A 17,685-nucleotide genomic window follows, 5' to 3' on the forward strand; every position below is an offset into this window, starting at 1 on the left:
GTGTGTGTGTGTGTGTGTGTGTGTGTGTTTTAACAACTTTCCCAAACCCACCAATCTTGCGATTAAAGTTTTTTTCTGAAGCAGAAGATACCATTCTGCAAAAAAGTACATTTCAATTCTACTTCAGAGTACTTTGATGCCGATACATTCAAAGGTTCAATTTAAAATATTTTGGACACTTTACCATGAAGTCCTTTAAAGCTGTATTTAATGTACAGCTCTTGAAAAATCATGGGAACCTGCCATATTTTAACATCTGTAAACTCCCACACCTTCAGTAAAACTAATGCATCTTTATAATGCAAGAATTGGTATTGATTGAGCATGCAGACATCACATCATTGGGACTCAACATGTATGATGACCGTTTGTACCTTTGAGCAGTGCGTGCATGCGTATGTAGCTGATGGTGAGGCGAATGACTGAGGGCTTGTCCAGGTGATCTTGGACAGACTGTTGGAGCGGCAGGAGGCGGGACAAATCTACAAACACCTCAGATTCCACTCGTCTTCTCCTTCTGGCTGCGTCGCGGCTGATCACCCTACAGAGGACACAGGCCAGGAGAAAAATAATCATGACTCAAATCATCTCATTAACGTTGAAATGGATTTCTTTATGGAATGAAAATTACATTAAATACAATAAAGTCAATATAAACTCAGACTGCATTGCCACTGACACTACATTTGCCTATATGAATACAGAAGGAACACAATATTATGATGCCATGGTTAAAACTGTAACTTTACTTTTGTTGTACTAAACATGGTAACAGGTTTGTTTTTATTAGTTTTTCTTTTTTAAAGATTACTTAAATGATTTCCATCCAGACATTCAACTGAGTCAAAGAGAGTATTGCAAAGGTGCAAGATAGCAAACATGCATTTACTCAAAGACTCTTTGAGGTGCTAAATTTCAGAAGGAAAAACTATTTACTGTACATTTTGCTCAGTATATAACTCTTACTTTGCAGATTCAGATTCTACCTTCAACATGAACTAAAACTGATAAAACATCACCGAAACGTCAACTTTGTAGGAACTCTGAAAAACATTGTTTCAGCTTGATGACACAAGGACTTTTTGATATTATCTGATGAGATTGTACATAATTTGTTGACATAAAGGAAGCATGTGGTACATTAACTAAGATAACGCTGGTGAGTTACAAAATCTCCAATTTTAGGTTTTCATGCTTCCATGAGCATGCTTACTTTTACTTTTGAGAGAATACTTTTTTACTTTTTTTAATTGCAGGAGTTTTACTCGCATTATTACTATTTTGGTTTTGTTACTTTCACTTTTCTTTAAAGGATTTGAGTAGTTATTCCACCACTGATGAACAGATGGAAAAGGCAGTAGTGCATGCTGATCAAGATTGAACTCTAGATGGCCAGCATGGCCAACTGTCATGCAAACAATTCAATTAAAGCCAAAAAATGTTTTTTTGCAAAACATATCAGATATAATGTGAAGATGGTTAGCAAAATATTCCAAAGCAACATGCAGATTTACCTTTTTTTCTCCTTGTTGGCTGTCATCGCGTCCAACAGGCGTCTCTATCCGGTGCCATGGTGAAAGTTGATTCAGGACACAAAAAGAGATGGAGGCAGCAGGAATTCACAGCCCAGCAGGGAATCTCCCTGCTACAATTTGCACCATCACAGGTAGTCTAATTATCAGAGAGGCAATTAGTGGTGCCAAATGTCACAAGGCAAGTGGTTCTCCGCAGCACAGATGACTTCAACAGCGAGTGTCTCCTCTCCCCTCTGCATGTGCATCACCTACAGGGCCTCCAAAACTGAACATGATGATAGGTCAGCTGGCCAGGAAAAGAATCACCCTCCCCTTCCTCACTCTCTCCACTCCACCCTCCCCTTCTCTCACACAAACTTTGAAGCATCTCACAGAACAGATCTGCCTCTGAACAGCAGCAGGCAAAAATCGATAAAGAAACGAGGAAGGAAGACAACACAGATGAGTCTGAAAGGGATGTAGACAGCTCAGTGTTTTATTGGAATCAGACCAGACAGGACTAGCCCGGCTGTTGCACTACATTTTGGCACAGAGTAAGATAGTGTGACCAGGAACAGCCCTACCCCTGGGTGCACAAAGCTTCACTACACAACCAGCTCGCCTTCAGATCACTGTACAGTACACGCGACAACAGTCCTTCACTGTGAGTGCATGTGTGTGTTTGAAAGAAAGAGAAGAAGAGGAAGGAGGCAAAGGAGAGAGTCTGTATGTGGTGTTTTGTCTGTGTTTGAAATGAGAGGTAATTCAGCTGCTGGTTTTCCACATTTCTTTTTCGCCGGGCTGTAACAGATCTATGATAGTATAGTTATAATTTTTTACACAAATATTTCCTCCAGATACACTTTACAATAATAATAATAATAATAATAATAATAATAATAATAATAATAATAATATAATAACTATAATTTAAAAAAAGAGCAATAAGAAAGAAAAGCCATTCTTGAAAAATAAAGCAAAACTCAGAAAAGCAAGTGGTTTTGGCTGAGTGAGACGGCTGCTGGAGGCAGGAAAGGGGAATTGGTGCTTTGGAGAAGAGGGGAAGAAAAGGGGGGTCTGAAAACACTGATGGTAACTACAGAAACAAAAATGCTGAGGATAAAAAGTCACACACCGAAAGGGAGAAAGAAAAATCAAGCCATCACTTACAAATATGTACATTCACAACAACACAGCCCACAGGCCAGCCCATTCACACCGGCAGGACAGACACAGACTCTGAAACTAGCAGATGGATAAAATAGCTGGAAATTGGGTTTTATGCTGCTACACAGGCCGCCTGTAACACTTTGCTCAACATAATTAGTTCTATAGCCTGTAACCTGTAAGCTCGACATTCTCGTTATACACATGAGACAGGAGGATGATGAGCACAAGATTTCAATCATACACAAAAACACATTTTGAGAAAAAAGACAAAAATAACACATTAAAAAACAAATAAAATATATAGTCAGCGTATTGCACAAAGGGTATTTAGCCCTAACTGGTCCACAATAAGGACAGTAATAACACAGGTAGGGTGCTTGTCCATGCGCCACAACTCTCCTTTACTAGCAGACAATACCAACACGATACAGCCACTCAACACAGGCTATATACAGGCCTCTGCACCCAGCACCCACTGTACAGTCCTGGTGCTGGGGAGAGAAGCAGTGTCCGTGCGTGTGTGTTTTGGTTGTTTGAGCATGTGCAGTGATTATGTTTGTGTTTGTGAGTAAAACTTCGGATTGTCATTGGCACTTCCCGATGTAAGTCAAGTGCAGATGTGAGTTGCGCATGATCAGATTTAAACGGTTTACAACATAAAGTGTCATCCTGAAATTTGTGAAATCCCTGAAATAATAAACTCTTCTCATTACAAACCTTGACAGACGATGGGAATCATTTCAAAAACGGTTTAGCTATCTATGGTTGTTGGATTGATAACGTTAGCTCAAAACGCCATTCAACTGACAACCTTTGTTGTGTTTGATTGCTAGCTTGTAGCCAGCAGGGAACAAACTTTGTCAAGTAGGTCCATTTTTATTCTGTACTGATATTACAGAGTGATGGATGCGTGACTCAAATCTGCACTTCACTTACATCGGGGAGTGACGGTCGTATTTGTTTGTGTGTAAATCTGCATTAAAAGTGTGCAGCGTGGGAATGTTTGTGAGAGCATGTGCAGGTGTGTAAATCTATATTCATAGTCATATCTATAGTCATAATAAACCCCAGGCAACAAGAACAACACAATGCAAGTAAAGAATATTCCAAAAAGTAACAACAACCAATAGCTTCAAAGTATGTAAGGATTGACTGTGTATGTGTCTATTGTGTGTGGGTGTGTGTGGCTGTGTGTTTTGTAAAGGGATTTGTGGTTCTACACATGTATGGGTGTCATCAATGTGTGCATCCGTGCATGCCAGGTTTTGTGTTTAGTGTTTGATCAGTGTGTGTGTTTGTGTGTGTGTTAGGTCTGCGCCTCCTCGGGGGCGCAGTAGGAGAAGTCTTTGAACTCCTCCTGGTTGATCTGTCGAATGATTGCCTCGTCCGTGGGGGTCAACACAGGGTCCTCTTTGGTGAAGTCCTGGTCAAAGTTATTCACATCTCGCTTGGTCTTCTGCAGACAGACAGACAGACAGACAGACAGACAGACAGACAGACAGACAGACACGCACACACACAGAAAGGGACATCAGAGGAAGAAACTTCACAACAAGCTAGTGCTTTAAAGGTGACATTAGAGCGACACCTTCTGACTGCTGAGACTTATTACCTTTTACTGTAAATATCACACACATGTGCATATTGTTACCTACATGTATGGCAACTAATTCAGTATGGAAAAATGTATTTTTACTGCGTTAAAGTATTTAATTATCCATCTTTATTTACTTTAAATAATTTTTGGAGACTTTTTCTTATCTTTACTTTTGCATTTTATTGTGAAATATTGTAATATTGTACTTTAATATTTAATCAGACATTAAGTTCTGTATTGTGCAAAACCTACAGTGATACCTGATACAATAACAAAACAATTTGAGGAATGAAAATATATTTATAAATAAATATATTTTCAATGTTTAACAAATTATGTAACACATTTCCTGAATGCATCAGGGTTTAATTGTGTCTTTACACAAAGCAACCATACACTGTAAAGGTTTTGTGAACTGTTTTTGCCACAAGAGGACCTCGTTTTACTGGAAACCGGGTGCTCTTGCAAAAGGACAGAACAACTTTTGTATTACTAAAAGTTTGTAAAAACCTAAATAAATAGCCTCAATGAGGATACATGCATCTATAAGTAAAACCAACGGGTCGTCATGGTTCACAGATTTAGAGGTAAGAAAACATTAGTGTGTGTTTGTGTATGTGTGTGCTGTGTATGTTTCTTACAATCCGCGGTTTAAAGGGTGGTTTGACTTTCCTCTGCTCCAGCAGAACCCAGTCAATCTCTCTGAAGAAGGCATGGGTCTTGATGGCCTCCTCACAGCCCTGGCTCACCACACAGCCCAGACGCTTGGCTGGGTTCTTGGTCATGAACTACACACAATAAATCCATAAAGTGACAAGGACAGAAGCAGGGGTTCAGCAAAAAGCATTTCAGTGCTAATAATAGAGCGGAGGCATTAATGGCTCTGTGGTACAAATAGAGAGGCGTAGTGGCAGAGTGATGGAACAGGTCAGCAGAGGGCTGGTGTTCTTAACTGTGACTGAAAGCTGCGTCTCTTTTGTTACGTTATCTGTTCGGTATTGTAAGAGCACTTTGTGATCTTTGTGGTTTTATGATTGCGTTGTTATTACTTTAAACTCTCTGGCTGACTTTTTTAAAATTCTTCTCTTCATCAGAGCAAAGACAATCGTAACACCTCTGCGTTAAGTGCACTTTGAATGAGTTTCATTTGTGTTTGTGTGCAGCTCTGAGGACAGAATAATATATGATAACAGGACAACAATGAATGCTTGAAAATATTTTTACATGAAATTAAATCTTTTCAAAATAAAGTTTTAGACATCATAGACATCCATTTCATAATGGTGAATGGTGATTGTAAGGTGAAAAGACATCTAAACATCTGGCTACATCTGGCTGAAATGTGAGCTTCTAGGTTACATATAACAGTTGTTCCAATAGCATTTAAACAACTGTATTTCAATGTTAAAACCTAGCCCTTTAAATCTTGTTGAAACAAAAGTTATATTCAACTTAGCCCCAGTTAGTGCATCTTGTGTGTTAACATTAGATTCAAGTCAAACAGAATCAGCTTTGTTTGCCTGGTCTGAGGACACATACGTAAAAGCTGCAAGAATCCTATTTTCCAAATACGTTCCAAAGGTATTTCAAGAATCCTCTAAAAACTCTATTGCTCATCAGGATAAAATTGATTCATCATAAAAAAAATCTTTAGAAGAGTCTTTAATGATTGGAAATATGTTCAGAAGAGAAGAGAAGTACATTTTGAACAAATTGCTGAGTTTTTTCAAATTGCCGGGAATTTATTTTTCAGAAAATCGGATGGTTAGCTCTTTGACTTGAGTGTAAACTCACATATTACCATTACATCCAAGTCACAATCTAAGGCTGTAATTAACCAAGATGTCCAAAAATGTCCAGTTTTCAACCAAATTCAGTAAATTTTTTACTTCCTCTGACCTCTAAACCACACACATAAATTATAAGGTTTTGTGTAAAGACCTTCTCACATTAAGATTATGTTGATTTAAAAAAGTGAAAAGTCTTAAAATTACATGGATAAAATCAAAAAGCCAAAAAGGCCACTTTCATACAGTACATGATTTGATTGGGACAAACTAATTCCTTTTGCCATGGATGCCTTTGAATGCCTGCTGAAGACTAGGAGATGCACTCTTGAAGAGAATTTAATAAAAAAAATATTAAAGTGTCTCATGGTGGAGAGATGACACGTACCGCTCTAAGGATAGAAACAGCTTCTTTGCTGAGCCACACGGGATAGAGGACATCGTCATGGAGAATCGACTCAAACAAGTCGTCTTCGTTATCAGCTTCAAACGGAGGCTGTCCAGCCATCATCTCATACATCAGCACTCCCAAGGCCCACCAGTCCACGGAGGCTCCGTATTCCAGCTCCTGCAGGATCTAAATCCAACAATATGACACGGTTCAACATGAAGGACAGGAAATGCAAAATACTGAAACACTGGATTTGATTATAAAACTCTACAGACTCCCAGTCCACATTTCACTGATGACCAACAAGCAGGAAATCTGTCACCCTTTTCCTAACATCTTAATAATAAACAACTGTTCACTACAATGTTTGTGTACAAGGAATCAAAAACTTTTTTTTAACTTTTTATCACCTTTTGGAAGACTATTCACAGATTCCTTTAAAGGCAAAATAAAACATGTAATGGCAGAAGTACTGAAAATATCAAGGAACAACATCAGGATTTTCTTCACTAAAAGTAAAAGAAATGTTTACAGTAAAATGTGCACAATGATCAAGTGTAGCAAAACATAAATCTATGACCAAAATAATTAATCTATTAATTGAAGATTTTTAAAGCAAAAATGCCCTACATTATCTGGTTCCAGTTCCTCAAATAGGAAAAGTTACTGGTGTTAAGGTAACTAAGTGTTCTATGAGATAAACTGAGTGTTTTTTAATGTCTTCATTTTTTTACTATTTTCTGACATTTTATGGACAAAATGATTAACCCATTAGTTGATAATGTAAATAATTGTAACTTGGCGATTCCAGGATCAGACCCTTAGAGGGGCTCAGTCTATTCATTCTGATGAGAATGGGCCACAGATACAGTGCCCCCGCCCCGCTAAATCACTGATTTCATTAGCTGATAATCTCTGTGTAAGCTAATGAACAGCAGCTAGCTGCTAGCTAACGTTTTTTGAGACTATTAACACTATGGTGGAACTAAACCTGACACTTTAAAAGTCCAGTAAACGACCAATTCAGCAAGTGTAGTTGCTTATGTTTCACTTTGGGTTGGGTTGTTGGTGATTTCATGCGTCATGAAATCACCAACTTCTTTTCTTTGTCTCGGGACTACCAATGTTAAACTTCACAACCACACTCCTGCTCTCCCTCTGATAGATTAGATAGAGCGAGACTCAGCTAAAGGCGGGAGTCTGGCACAACCTCCTCCGATTGGCCAACACTATATTTCTGTTAACCCTTTCCTTGACGGGATAGCAGGTGCATAGCATCGGCTACAGCAACACAAGATATTAAACCTGTTTCAAGCCCTTTGAACCAGCTGTTGTTTGTCCTCTGTCACTAACGGACAAGTTTGCAAACTCTCAACCGATTGAGTCAAACCAAAACCGATTAAAAAAATTTTTTTTTTCTTATTATAACTTTTATGGGGGCTTGGATGAAATTTAAAAAGGGTCTAAAATCGCCCATGAATTTTAAGTTGCAGCTCTACCAGTAAAATAAAACTGCATTTTAAGTAGAGGTGACCCAGAATAGTCAACTATTCAATGCTTCCATGGAAAGAGCCTGATTCAACTGCCAATCTCAAAAAGACAAGTTGAAACTTGCAACTACTTGCAACGCGCTGGTCTGCAACGTTCTGGAACCTGCCAGTTCACACCAATGAGACAAGACGGTCTTCACAGGAACAACTCTTGGCTCTTGGTTCTATCGTCCCACTTTCAGGCTTTTTTGTACCTGAATATAATTTGTAGTGTAAAATATGAATGTGGATAACGTTAGTGATAGTGAGAAACTTTCAACAGCTACATTTCTAGTGAAAAAACGTTTCATTTATGTGATTCACAGCTTTGATGTAACAATGCTCGCTCTCTTCAGTCACTCTCTATCTTGTTCGACCAGATTACCGTGTTCATAGGCGTTCGTTGAGCCTCCGTCCAAAACTCTGCCATTTCCACCAGATGACAGTTTGTAACATTGAAATAACATGTATTATGGATAATTTCATTCAGTTATTAAACAAGGATTACGCCATCGATCAGTTGATGGTTTGCAAGACTCTACAAATCTGATTTGACTTTGTACATTTTTAGTCGGTGACACCCCTAACTTTAAATATAGCACTTGAGTAAACGTACTTTGGGCTGCAAGATATGAGAAAATTATCTAATTATGATTATTTTTACTGATATTGCGATTATAATATGATTCACGATATTTGAGGGAATGATCATTTTTGTATAATTATTCTCATTTACGTTGAAAAAAATTAAAATATTAAATTGATTTATAGTGTAATTTTTGTGTGGATCTGTACAAACAAATATGTTTTCTTTAGTCTGTAGGATACAAGTTGTAGGCTGGGATGTCTCTCCAGCACCACAATACTTCATCCAGAATGGTTTGACACATATTTTGCCTTAAACAAAAATGGGGCCCCATCTGCGATATTGCGCCCCCCCCCCATATTGCAATTTTAATAAAATTGTGATTAATTGTGCAGCCCTACTTAGCTCCATATCTAATCAACAGTAAAACTAAGGGAAACTATAGCACAGGGAAGAACGTCCTGTGTATGGCTCAGCTCACCTCAGGGGCGATGTAGTCAGGTGTGCCACAGAAGGTGGTGGTGGTCACTCCGTTCTTGATGCCCTCTTTGCACATGCCAAAGTCTGCAAGCTTACAGTGTCCTTCTGCATCCAACAGGATGTTATCCAGCTTCAGATCCCTGAAAGAGAAACACACACAGACAGACAGACAGACAGACAGACAGAATTAGCACCATCTGGTTTCAGTTGGACTTGCTGCAAAATGGTGAAATAAAAGTGAGAATCACCACGTAATGCACTTTTCTGGTATATTCCTGGTAAGATAACATTTGTGAAATTCCCTAATAGTCCTTGAGTTATTAAAATAATTAATCCAATTCTATGGACGTTCCTATCAGCATTTACCTTTACACCAAGATAGAATATTTTGAAGAACATAATAGATATTTCTAGATTTTGAGTTTCCTTAAATTATTTCAGGGTTTCTCTGGCTGAAAAACATCAAAATATGAGGGTGTTTACCTGTAGATGACTCCGTTGCGGTGCAGGAACATGAGGGCTGAGGTGACCTCGGCGGCGTAGAAACGAGAGCGAGCCTCATCAAACTTTCTGGATCGCTGAATCTGGAACATTAGGTCTCCTCCATTCACATATTCCATTACAAAAAACAAACGGTCCTGCAGATAGAAAGAGAGAAAGAGAGAGCGGGAGAGAGAGAGTGAGAGAGACATATGAGATAGAGAAACAGATCATCTATAGAACATTAGAACAAAAGAACATCTATTGCTGTCTGGTGCTCCAACCCGTGTCTGGAAGCAGCAGTAGAGCTGGGTGAGGTAGGGGTGTCGGCGAGCAAGCGCCAGGATGCGCTTCTCTGTCATGGTGCAGTCCACGTCGTCGTCCTGCAGGATCACGTCCTTCTTTAAAACTTTGACAGCGTAAACCTCTTCTGTCCCCTTCAGCTCCGCCAACATAACCTTGATTACAGATAAAAGACGGGGAGAAACAGTGGTGTTGTTTTAGACTGTTGGTCAGACAAAACAAGACATCTGAATATGTTGATTTGGACTTGGGAAACTTTGGGGGATGACATGATGGTTCAAAATAGGTGTTTTAGAATGTAAAAATGCAATATGCACTATCCTTTTAGCTCTGCTTTGCTCTCCAAGCAGAGCTTAATGTTCAGCAGCTAGTCACTAACTTTGTCCGTCAGCTGCTAGGTGCTGTTCAGCTAGTGGTTTTCAATTAATCAGAACTTTTTTGCTGAAAACAGCTGCCTGCTGATAGAAAAACCACACCAATTATAGCTGCAGCAAAGGTCGGGGCTGAGCATTGTCAAAGGGAATGTGTCCAAAGCACAATGGTAGATTTTGTATAAGACGTGACATTGTGACTGTTGAGCTTTGAACTCATAGACAATTAGCACACAAATCACACTGATTAAGTTTAGCATAGGACTGGACTTGCATGTGCAATGTTTGGTGAGTTTCTGTGCATGGGAACAGAAGAAGAAGAATACAGGCTTTCCTACTCAGCCCCTAATGAGAGCAGTGAGAGTAAAAACACCATTTGCGAGCATAAAATCAAAACAATGCGCTGAAAGTCAATTGATGACTTTCTGTTTCTTAGTCATTTGAGCAGCTGTGATTATAAGAACACTGATGATTAGTGCAGCTTTTATGTAATCCATAACTGCATGTCAGATGGATTTTTCAGTTAAGAACTGGAAAAAGTTTGGTTTACTGTTTGGTATGGTGCATAGTCAAATGTAATATCTAAATAAAAAAACAGCTGGATCAATACAATGTTACTGGCATGTGTATTGTTCTTTCCCTTATATCCCTGCAAGCATGATAAACAGGGTGTTAAAAGAACAAAACAAAAACTCAATTATGAACCTAAAGCACATCAAAAAACAAGCATCCCCCTCAAACGCCTCCTCTGTGTCGTCGCACCTTGCCGAAGCTGCCTTTGCCGAGAACCTTGATAAAGTGGAAGTCCTTGAGGCTCCTCCTCAGGATTTGTCCGTTCTCCTTGCCTGCCGAAGAGGACGAGGATGAAGAGGAGGTGGTAGAGGAGGAGGAGGAGTGTTGGGGTCCCTGCTGGTCGAGTGACAGCACGTCCTGCAGGCGATCTAACTGTGCCAAGTCTGTGGGTGTCAGCGGAAAAGCAGATCAGACATCAGTAAAAACAGGCCTACTGCCTTTTTTATTTTATTTTTTAAATGTTGCTCATTATATGTTAATGATTACTTTTCAATACACTTTCAAAATTGATGATCACATCCTTTTTTTTAAGCATGAGATGACTCAGTTACAGTATCACTGGCAAGGGTGATTAAATAGCAGCAGTGGCCGGTGTTATTATTTTCTAACATTTGGCTCCATAAAAACAAAAATGGGAATCTCTCCATAAAAAGAAAGTTAACTTTTATTTCTCAGCTTGTAAAGTGTGAGAGGATGATGACTAACTGTGACAACCAAATGGTGGTGGGCGGCTAGATAATGCGAGGTTAGTCTTATATATACAAAGAGAATAACACATTCAACTACCTATTTCTTAAAAAGGAGAAACAATATTATTACTAAAAGGGAAATACTACATCTTATTGGTAAAATGAATACGTTAAAACCGCATGCTGCTTAGAACGCATCTCGAAGTGCTCTGAAATGTCTGCCTGTTGTCAAATCTGTGTTTTTTGACGGTGTGAGTGCTGTATTCAGTGTTACCCTGCTGTGAGGGGGAGGTGGGGACAGATGGCTGGCTGAAGCTGTTCTCCTCAGTCTGGGAGAGCTCAGGAGGAGACTGGGGAGGGTCCTGCCCTGGAGTCAACTGGAGAGAGCGAGAGAGACAACATGATCGTTCCTTTGGGCTGCACTTAAAATCGTTTACTTGAATAATAAGTCAGAGAGCTGAATCTCAGTTTTTCAGTTGAAGCGAGAAAATCCACAGAAATACACTGAATAAGAAAAAACTTGAGCATGCTAAAAATAGTGTAAATATATGATTTGTATCTGTTGTGATTTAAACTCGGGTAGTTCTTTTTGGCGTAATTAGGCAGAAATTCCATTATAATCTTTTGGCATTTTGTAAATCCATTGGTTGCATGTGGTCTGAGAGAAAACTAGACTTCTGGAGCCCCTCTTGGCTCTGCTTTCAGGCTTTTAAAAAAAGTCTAGTGGGTCTTTGGCCAATCACAGGTCATTTAAGCAAGAGAGCAGTTCTACAAATACAGATGTGCCTGCACATCCTTTCAGGCGGTGAAAGACTGATTCAGTGGAGGATCATCTTGCACAAAAAGTTGCTATTCCAATATCCAAGGTTTTAGAGACAGAGACAAAATGTTGCTAATAGTTGGCTACAGTTAGCTTTCTGCTAACTACTCCAACTAAGTCAAGTTTATGTAGCTATGACCTCAAAGCATAGTATGTCAACTTAAAGGGCGTTACAGTACGGTTACAGTATGGTGGCGATTCTCGTAGAATTGAGGACAGAGAGGGGAGAGCTGCAGGAGGAGGGCTATATTGTCAAAGTCTGTTTTTTTGCCTTTTGCAAAAAACTGCCTACCCCAATTTTAATTGACTTCTAAATGCTGAAGGAATTGGAAAAAAAAATCATCCTTATCATACAAAGCAATGAAAAGAACCCAATCCCCCTGGTTTGAACTGCACAATCAAATTTGACAGGTGCAGTTCTGTGTTTCCTGCGTGTATGTTTCCAAATTTCAAATAAAAAAACCTTAATAATGGAAATGTCTCTATTTGTGAGAATGGCTCGTCCCTCGTACCTTCCTCCTGCGCTGTGCGGTGTTGCTGATCTTGTCTGGCGTGACTCCCAAATCAGACAGGACCTTTGCGATTCCTCGGGCATCCACACCGCAGTTAGGAGCTACATTGGTCTCACACCGTCTGTGCACATTCATCTTACACACTGTATAACAACAAAAACACATGAAAACGGTTCAGGTTAAACCCAGGAAGGCTTCTTTTTTTAAATACAAAATGAGTATATGGAATTTTTAGGAAATCTTTTTTTTCCCTGTTTATCGATTAATCTAATATAACCCCGCAAGACCTCTTACATCACAGCTGAGTGGGTGGCTAGTGGTGTCTAGGGCAAAATCTAAAATGAGGAGAAGTGGCTTTGTTATTACGCAGCCCACCGCTGGAACCAACTGCCTCATGGTCTTAGGAATGCCCCAACCATTGCCGTTCTTACATCCAGCCTAAAACCCTTGTTGTTCTCAAGTGACTTAGTTAAGTGTTTGTAAAGCCCAATACCTTATTGACATTGTATTGTCTTTTACAAAATTGTTCATGTCGATATACTGCAGCTCTATAGATTATCTCATTTGTTCTTTTAAATTGTATTGTTTTAATTTTCTTAATTGTTTTTTTTTTCATTTTTCCGCTATGGTGTTGTGTTGTTTTAACTACACTGTATGGCACCTTGAACCTGCCTACGATAAAACATTTATAAATAGCTTTATGACTAAAACTGCCTTGCCTTAATTTGTCAATTATTTGCGTATAAAATAACACAAATAGTGAAAAAATGTGAATCGCACATTTTGAAGTCAAGGTGGCATCTCCAAATTGCTTGTTTGGTCTAAACAACAATCCACAACCCATAAATATTACATTTAAAATAGAAAAAAGCTCACAATTAATTAATATTAATTAATTAAATAATTGTGCACTTATTTTCTCAAAAGTATTCACTTTTTTTTGGCCCATGCCCCTCACATTTTATGAAATGGCTTTTAAATATGTCCACCAGTTTTTGATCCTACTAAGTAAGAGACAAGCTGGATTAAAAACATATCCTCTCCGGCAAAGATAAAAATGTGTGTTGGCATTTATTATCATGCTGTAATAATAATGAAATGTTACACTTCATTGTGCCTTGAAGAGCTTTGTACTAAAAATGAATTAAATTTAATAAAATTTTTATCATTTTTATTTACAGCCTTTGACTTTAAATAAATGCACATTTAGGCTCCAAGAAGGTAACAAAACACGTGCACCTCTATATGCATTCCATTTGCACTGATGCTGTGAATTCCTATTTGCACTTGAACTCACCTTTGCACTGCAGGCCCTGCCTCATAAGGCCCCACAGCAGGGAGCCACAGTGGTCACAGAACGTGGGGACCTTGTAGTTGTGGATACTGAACTTATGGGGCATGTTAACACTGAACCGCTGTGAACCCACCTATGGACACACACACACACACACACACACACACACACACACACACACACACACACACACACACACACACACACACACACACACACACACACACACACACACACACACACACACACACACACACACACACACACACACACACACACACACACACACACACACACACACACACACACATTACAAAGAGGTTGCCTTCGCATTATCGGAGGAATAATGCATGTGGCTGAAGTGTAGTACAAAGTGTACGCATGTTACCTCAAGTAAAACAGATTTATTCAGGAAAGGCCTGACTGGCGAATATTCAGTTTTTCCTACATGATTAACTGGATGCGTGTTCATGTCTAAATGTGTGTATGACATGTATGAACTCTTTCTTAATAATAATGCCTTTTCTGAGCTTTTTATTTTTTACCAACATGGATGTTTGCATGTACCTCTTCAGGTGTGTCCTCCTGCTTCTTCATCCCGGCACACTTGGTGATGATGAGCTCATGGCAGCGCTTGTGAACGACACACGTACACACTGAAAGCATCAACATTAGGTGTTCACCAATCAAATAAAGTTTACATGACGATGAGTTTGGCCGGTAGAATTTGAATAGCAATATATGTGATGTTATTACTGATGATATCCTGCGGATAAGCTGGACCAGGAACAATAAAAGTTAAATTCTCCAGTGATTCTGATGCGACACTGTTGCACCTCGTGATGAATCGATTTGATACACTGATTTATTATCCGTGCCAAAACTGACCTCATTAAAAGAGTTGGGTTGGCTGAATGGGACTGACCCACATTAAAAGTTGATTTAAGAATGTAACAATGCAATCTCAACCTTTTTAAACTATATAATTAAAATCTACAAAAGCCTAAAAAGAATGTTGTCTAGCTGCAGCCTCTCATACACATACAGTAGATGCTACAATTAGTGCTACATAGTAATGTACAAAAAAAGATTGCTGTTATTGGATTGACACTCTACACTCGCCAGACAAATAAATTTGGATTGCTTCCAATGTAAAATGTCTTACAATACCCAGCGAGAACGGCTACAACATGATTAGTAATCTATGATTGTAACTTCTTCTCGGCTGGGCAGAAATTAAGTAGATCAACAAAATGAATTAAGTATCACTTTGACTTCCAGCTGAATTATCATCCCCTAAAGAAAAGCACGGCAAGAAAATATGCAACTGAATCCGTGGTCATGCGCATTTTTTTAAAGTGGATGTTGTCGGTGTAATGCAGGTCATCTGTGGCTCTGGGTGAAGGTGGCTTGAGACCAAATCACAGCTGTCATTCAGCAACATGTAATCCCTCTTGTGTTCCCATGCTTAAATAATACATGATGTGCAGAGTTACTTGAGAAATTGGAATCCGCCAGAGAGAAAAGTACTCACCCTGACACTGGTATCCCTGCTTCCCCAGCACGCCCCTATCAGATCACACACATATGAGTCAGACAGGTTGGTTTAATGAAACATCACAGCAGGTCAGACCAATATGTGTTTATGTGTTTCTTTGTTTCCTACCAGATAAAATCTCTGCAATGCGAACAGTAGGTTGGTTGTCTCAGGTAGGTGGCCATGAACTTGTGTCCATTGACTTGATGGACGCGTCTTCGGACGGCGCCCTGACGCCGGCGAGGACCGATTCTCTCTCGAAACACCCGCTCCTCATTCTCATTGGTCCCTGTGGCTGTCGAGAAAGCACACACAAGATAATCAACTAAAAATAAACCACAAAGAGAATTTTATTTTGTGTTCCTGAATTTATATTCACACACATCACAGTGATGCTTTCTTAACACCCATTTATTTTCCTTCCTGAGGTGTTTGTACAAATAAGGATCTTTTGCATCATGTTGCTTGAGATGTTTAATCATTCAACGGCCTCTCGTTTTCCCTTTCCCCACCTCCCTCCCTCTTCCTCACAAACACCTTAAACCTACCAGAGGTCTATGCATACGTACGTCTGCATGCTATTTATACTTTCATGTGTGGGCACTAAAACGAAGGACAGCATATTAAAATACTCCTCCTCAGCGAGCACCATCCAACCAGCCGTTCCCTTCCTCTCTGCATCTCCCCAGAAAGATAAATGCTTTCCGAGGGTAACCTTAAGACAAGAGAACCACCTCCACTCTCACTCCCACACACACTCCTTCTCTCTGCGCTCCTGTCCTAGTTTGCCTTTCTTTCACACTCCCTCCATCTCTCTCCTGGCTGTGTTATACTGTAGATGTGATTACTGCTGAGTTTGATTACAGACAGGCTGTCTAGGGACTCTCTGTGTCTGTCTGTCTGTGTGTGTGTGTATGTGTGTGATGGTGGTGCTGGTGAGAGGGGAGAGACAGCTTAACAGGCCATTACTGGGATCACTTTGTTTTACATAATACATCATCCATCTGTCCTGGAAACACACACACACGGGCATGCTGACAAGGAGGGTTGACGATAAGGCATAACAACAGTTAAGAGTGATCGTCGTGGAGACAGACGTACTCGGGTTCAGCTAAAGGACCAACTGGGAGATGGCCGTCCAATAAACACACTCACTGGGACAGACAGATTCAAATTTCACCCAAACATGTAGAAGACCAGCAGACAGAGAAGACGAAAAGCTGAAATACAGATGGTGATATAAACAAATATGACATAATGAATAAAAATACAACCTCGGCACTAATCCATCTGCTTCTTTAGTCGATGATTGTAACTAGATTTGTGTACAAAAATAGAAAAATATAGATAGAAAAATGGAACATTTTCTGAAGACGAACAGCAAAATAACGTGCACTGAAGGAAAAAAAAGTGGTTCCTCAAATGAACAAAAGGTTGTAAGAACTGAAGAAAGAGTGGCTTCAGGAATGACATTCATCAATCATGAAATTTTCTGGAAGATGACAAAATTAGACAGATGTGCAAAATAAAATTAGATGATATATATAAATCTGAAGCAGAGGGGGCCCAATGGTTAGCACTGTGGCCTCACAGCAAGAAGGTTCTGGGTTCGAATCCAGGTCGTTTTGGGTCTTTCTGTGTGGATTTTGTATGTTCTCCCCATGTTTGCTTGGGTTTCCTCCGGGTGCTCCGGTTTCCCCCACCATAAAAAAAAAACATGTGCTAGGTTCTCCAGGGCACTGGCTCAGATCTGGAGTTGGTCCCTGGGCGCTGTAAACGGCTGCCCACGGCTCCCTTGAGGGACGAGTTAAGTGCAGAGAATTAATTCTGCTACATGTATATGTGTAAGTGACAATAAAGTGAGATGAACTTGTCACATCTCTTAAGGCTTAAGAAAACAACATGCCAAACTCAACACAATAGATCAGCTGAACACTGATGGGCCCATTGCTAATGATTCTGGTACAATTTCTAACTTTATTCTTACTCTCTTAAAGAGACATTTTATAAACTGGCTTTTAACTAGTTTTTATTTATTATTTCCTGCTCTTT

At 39.6% G+C, this 17,685-nt stretch overlaps 2 protein-coding genes across 2 annotated transcripts in view; both read right to left on the bottom strand.

The window, feature by feature from the left end:
- The window catches only part of epas1a (endothelial PAS domain protein 1a), a 5,613-nt gene extending 3,802 nt beyond the window's left edge, over positions 1-1,811 (bottom strand). The window contains exons 1-2 of the mRNA XM_032503213.1: positions 1,515-1,811; positions 375-541 (exon numbers count right to left, since the gene is read on the bottom strand). Coding sequence (XP_032359104.1) covers positions 375-541; positions 1,515-1,540 — 193 coding nt within the window. The 5' untranslated portion in view covers positions 1,541-1,811. The remainder of the gene's footprint in view (positions 1-374; positions 542-1,514) is intronic.
- Positions 1,812-3,637: 1,826 nt separating this feature from the next.
- The window catches only part of prkcea (protein kinase C, epsilon a), a 36,550-nt gene continuing 22,502 nt past the window's right edge, over positions 3,638-17,685 (bottom strand). Inside the window, exons 3-15 of the mRNA XM_032503147.1 lie at positions 15,763-15,928; positions 15,631-15,665; positions 14,664-14,752; positions 14,100-14,229; positions 12,803-12,945; positions 11,745-11,847; positions 10,971-11,164; positions 9,819-9,992; positions 9,538-9,692; positions 9,056-9,194; positions 6,457-6,645; positions 4,923-5,069; positions 3,638-4,140 (exon numbers count right to left, since the gene is read on the bottom strand). Coding sequence (XP_032359038.1) covers positions 3,991-4,140; positions 4,923-5,069; positions 6,457-6,645; positions 9,056-9,194; positions 9,538-9,692; positions 9,819-9,992; positions 10,971-11,164; positions 11,745-11,847; positions 12,803-12,945; positions 14,100-14,229; positions 14,664-14,752; positions 15,631-15,665; positions 15,763-15,928 — 1,814 coding nt within the window. The 3' untranslated portion in view covers positions 3,638-3,990. The remainder of the gene's footprint in view (positions 4,141-4,922; positions 5,070-6,456; positions 6,646-9,055; positions 9,195-9,537; positions 9,693-9,818; positions 9,993-10,970; positions 11,165-11,744; positions 11,848-12,802; positions 12,946-14,099; positions 14,230-14,663; positions 14,753-15,630; positions 15,666-15,762; positions 15,929-17,685) is intronic.

This window comes from Etheostoma spectabile, chromosome 21, assembly GCF_008692095.1.
Source record: "Etheostoma spectabile isolate EspeVRDwgs_2016 chromosome 21, UIUC_Espe_1.0, whole genome shotgun sequence".
Classification (NCBI taxonomy): Eukaryota; Metazoa; Chordata; class Actinopteri; order Perciformes; family Percidae; genus Etheostoma; species Etheostoma spectabile.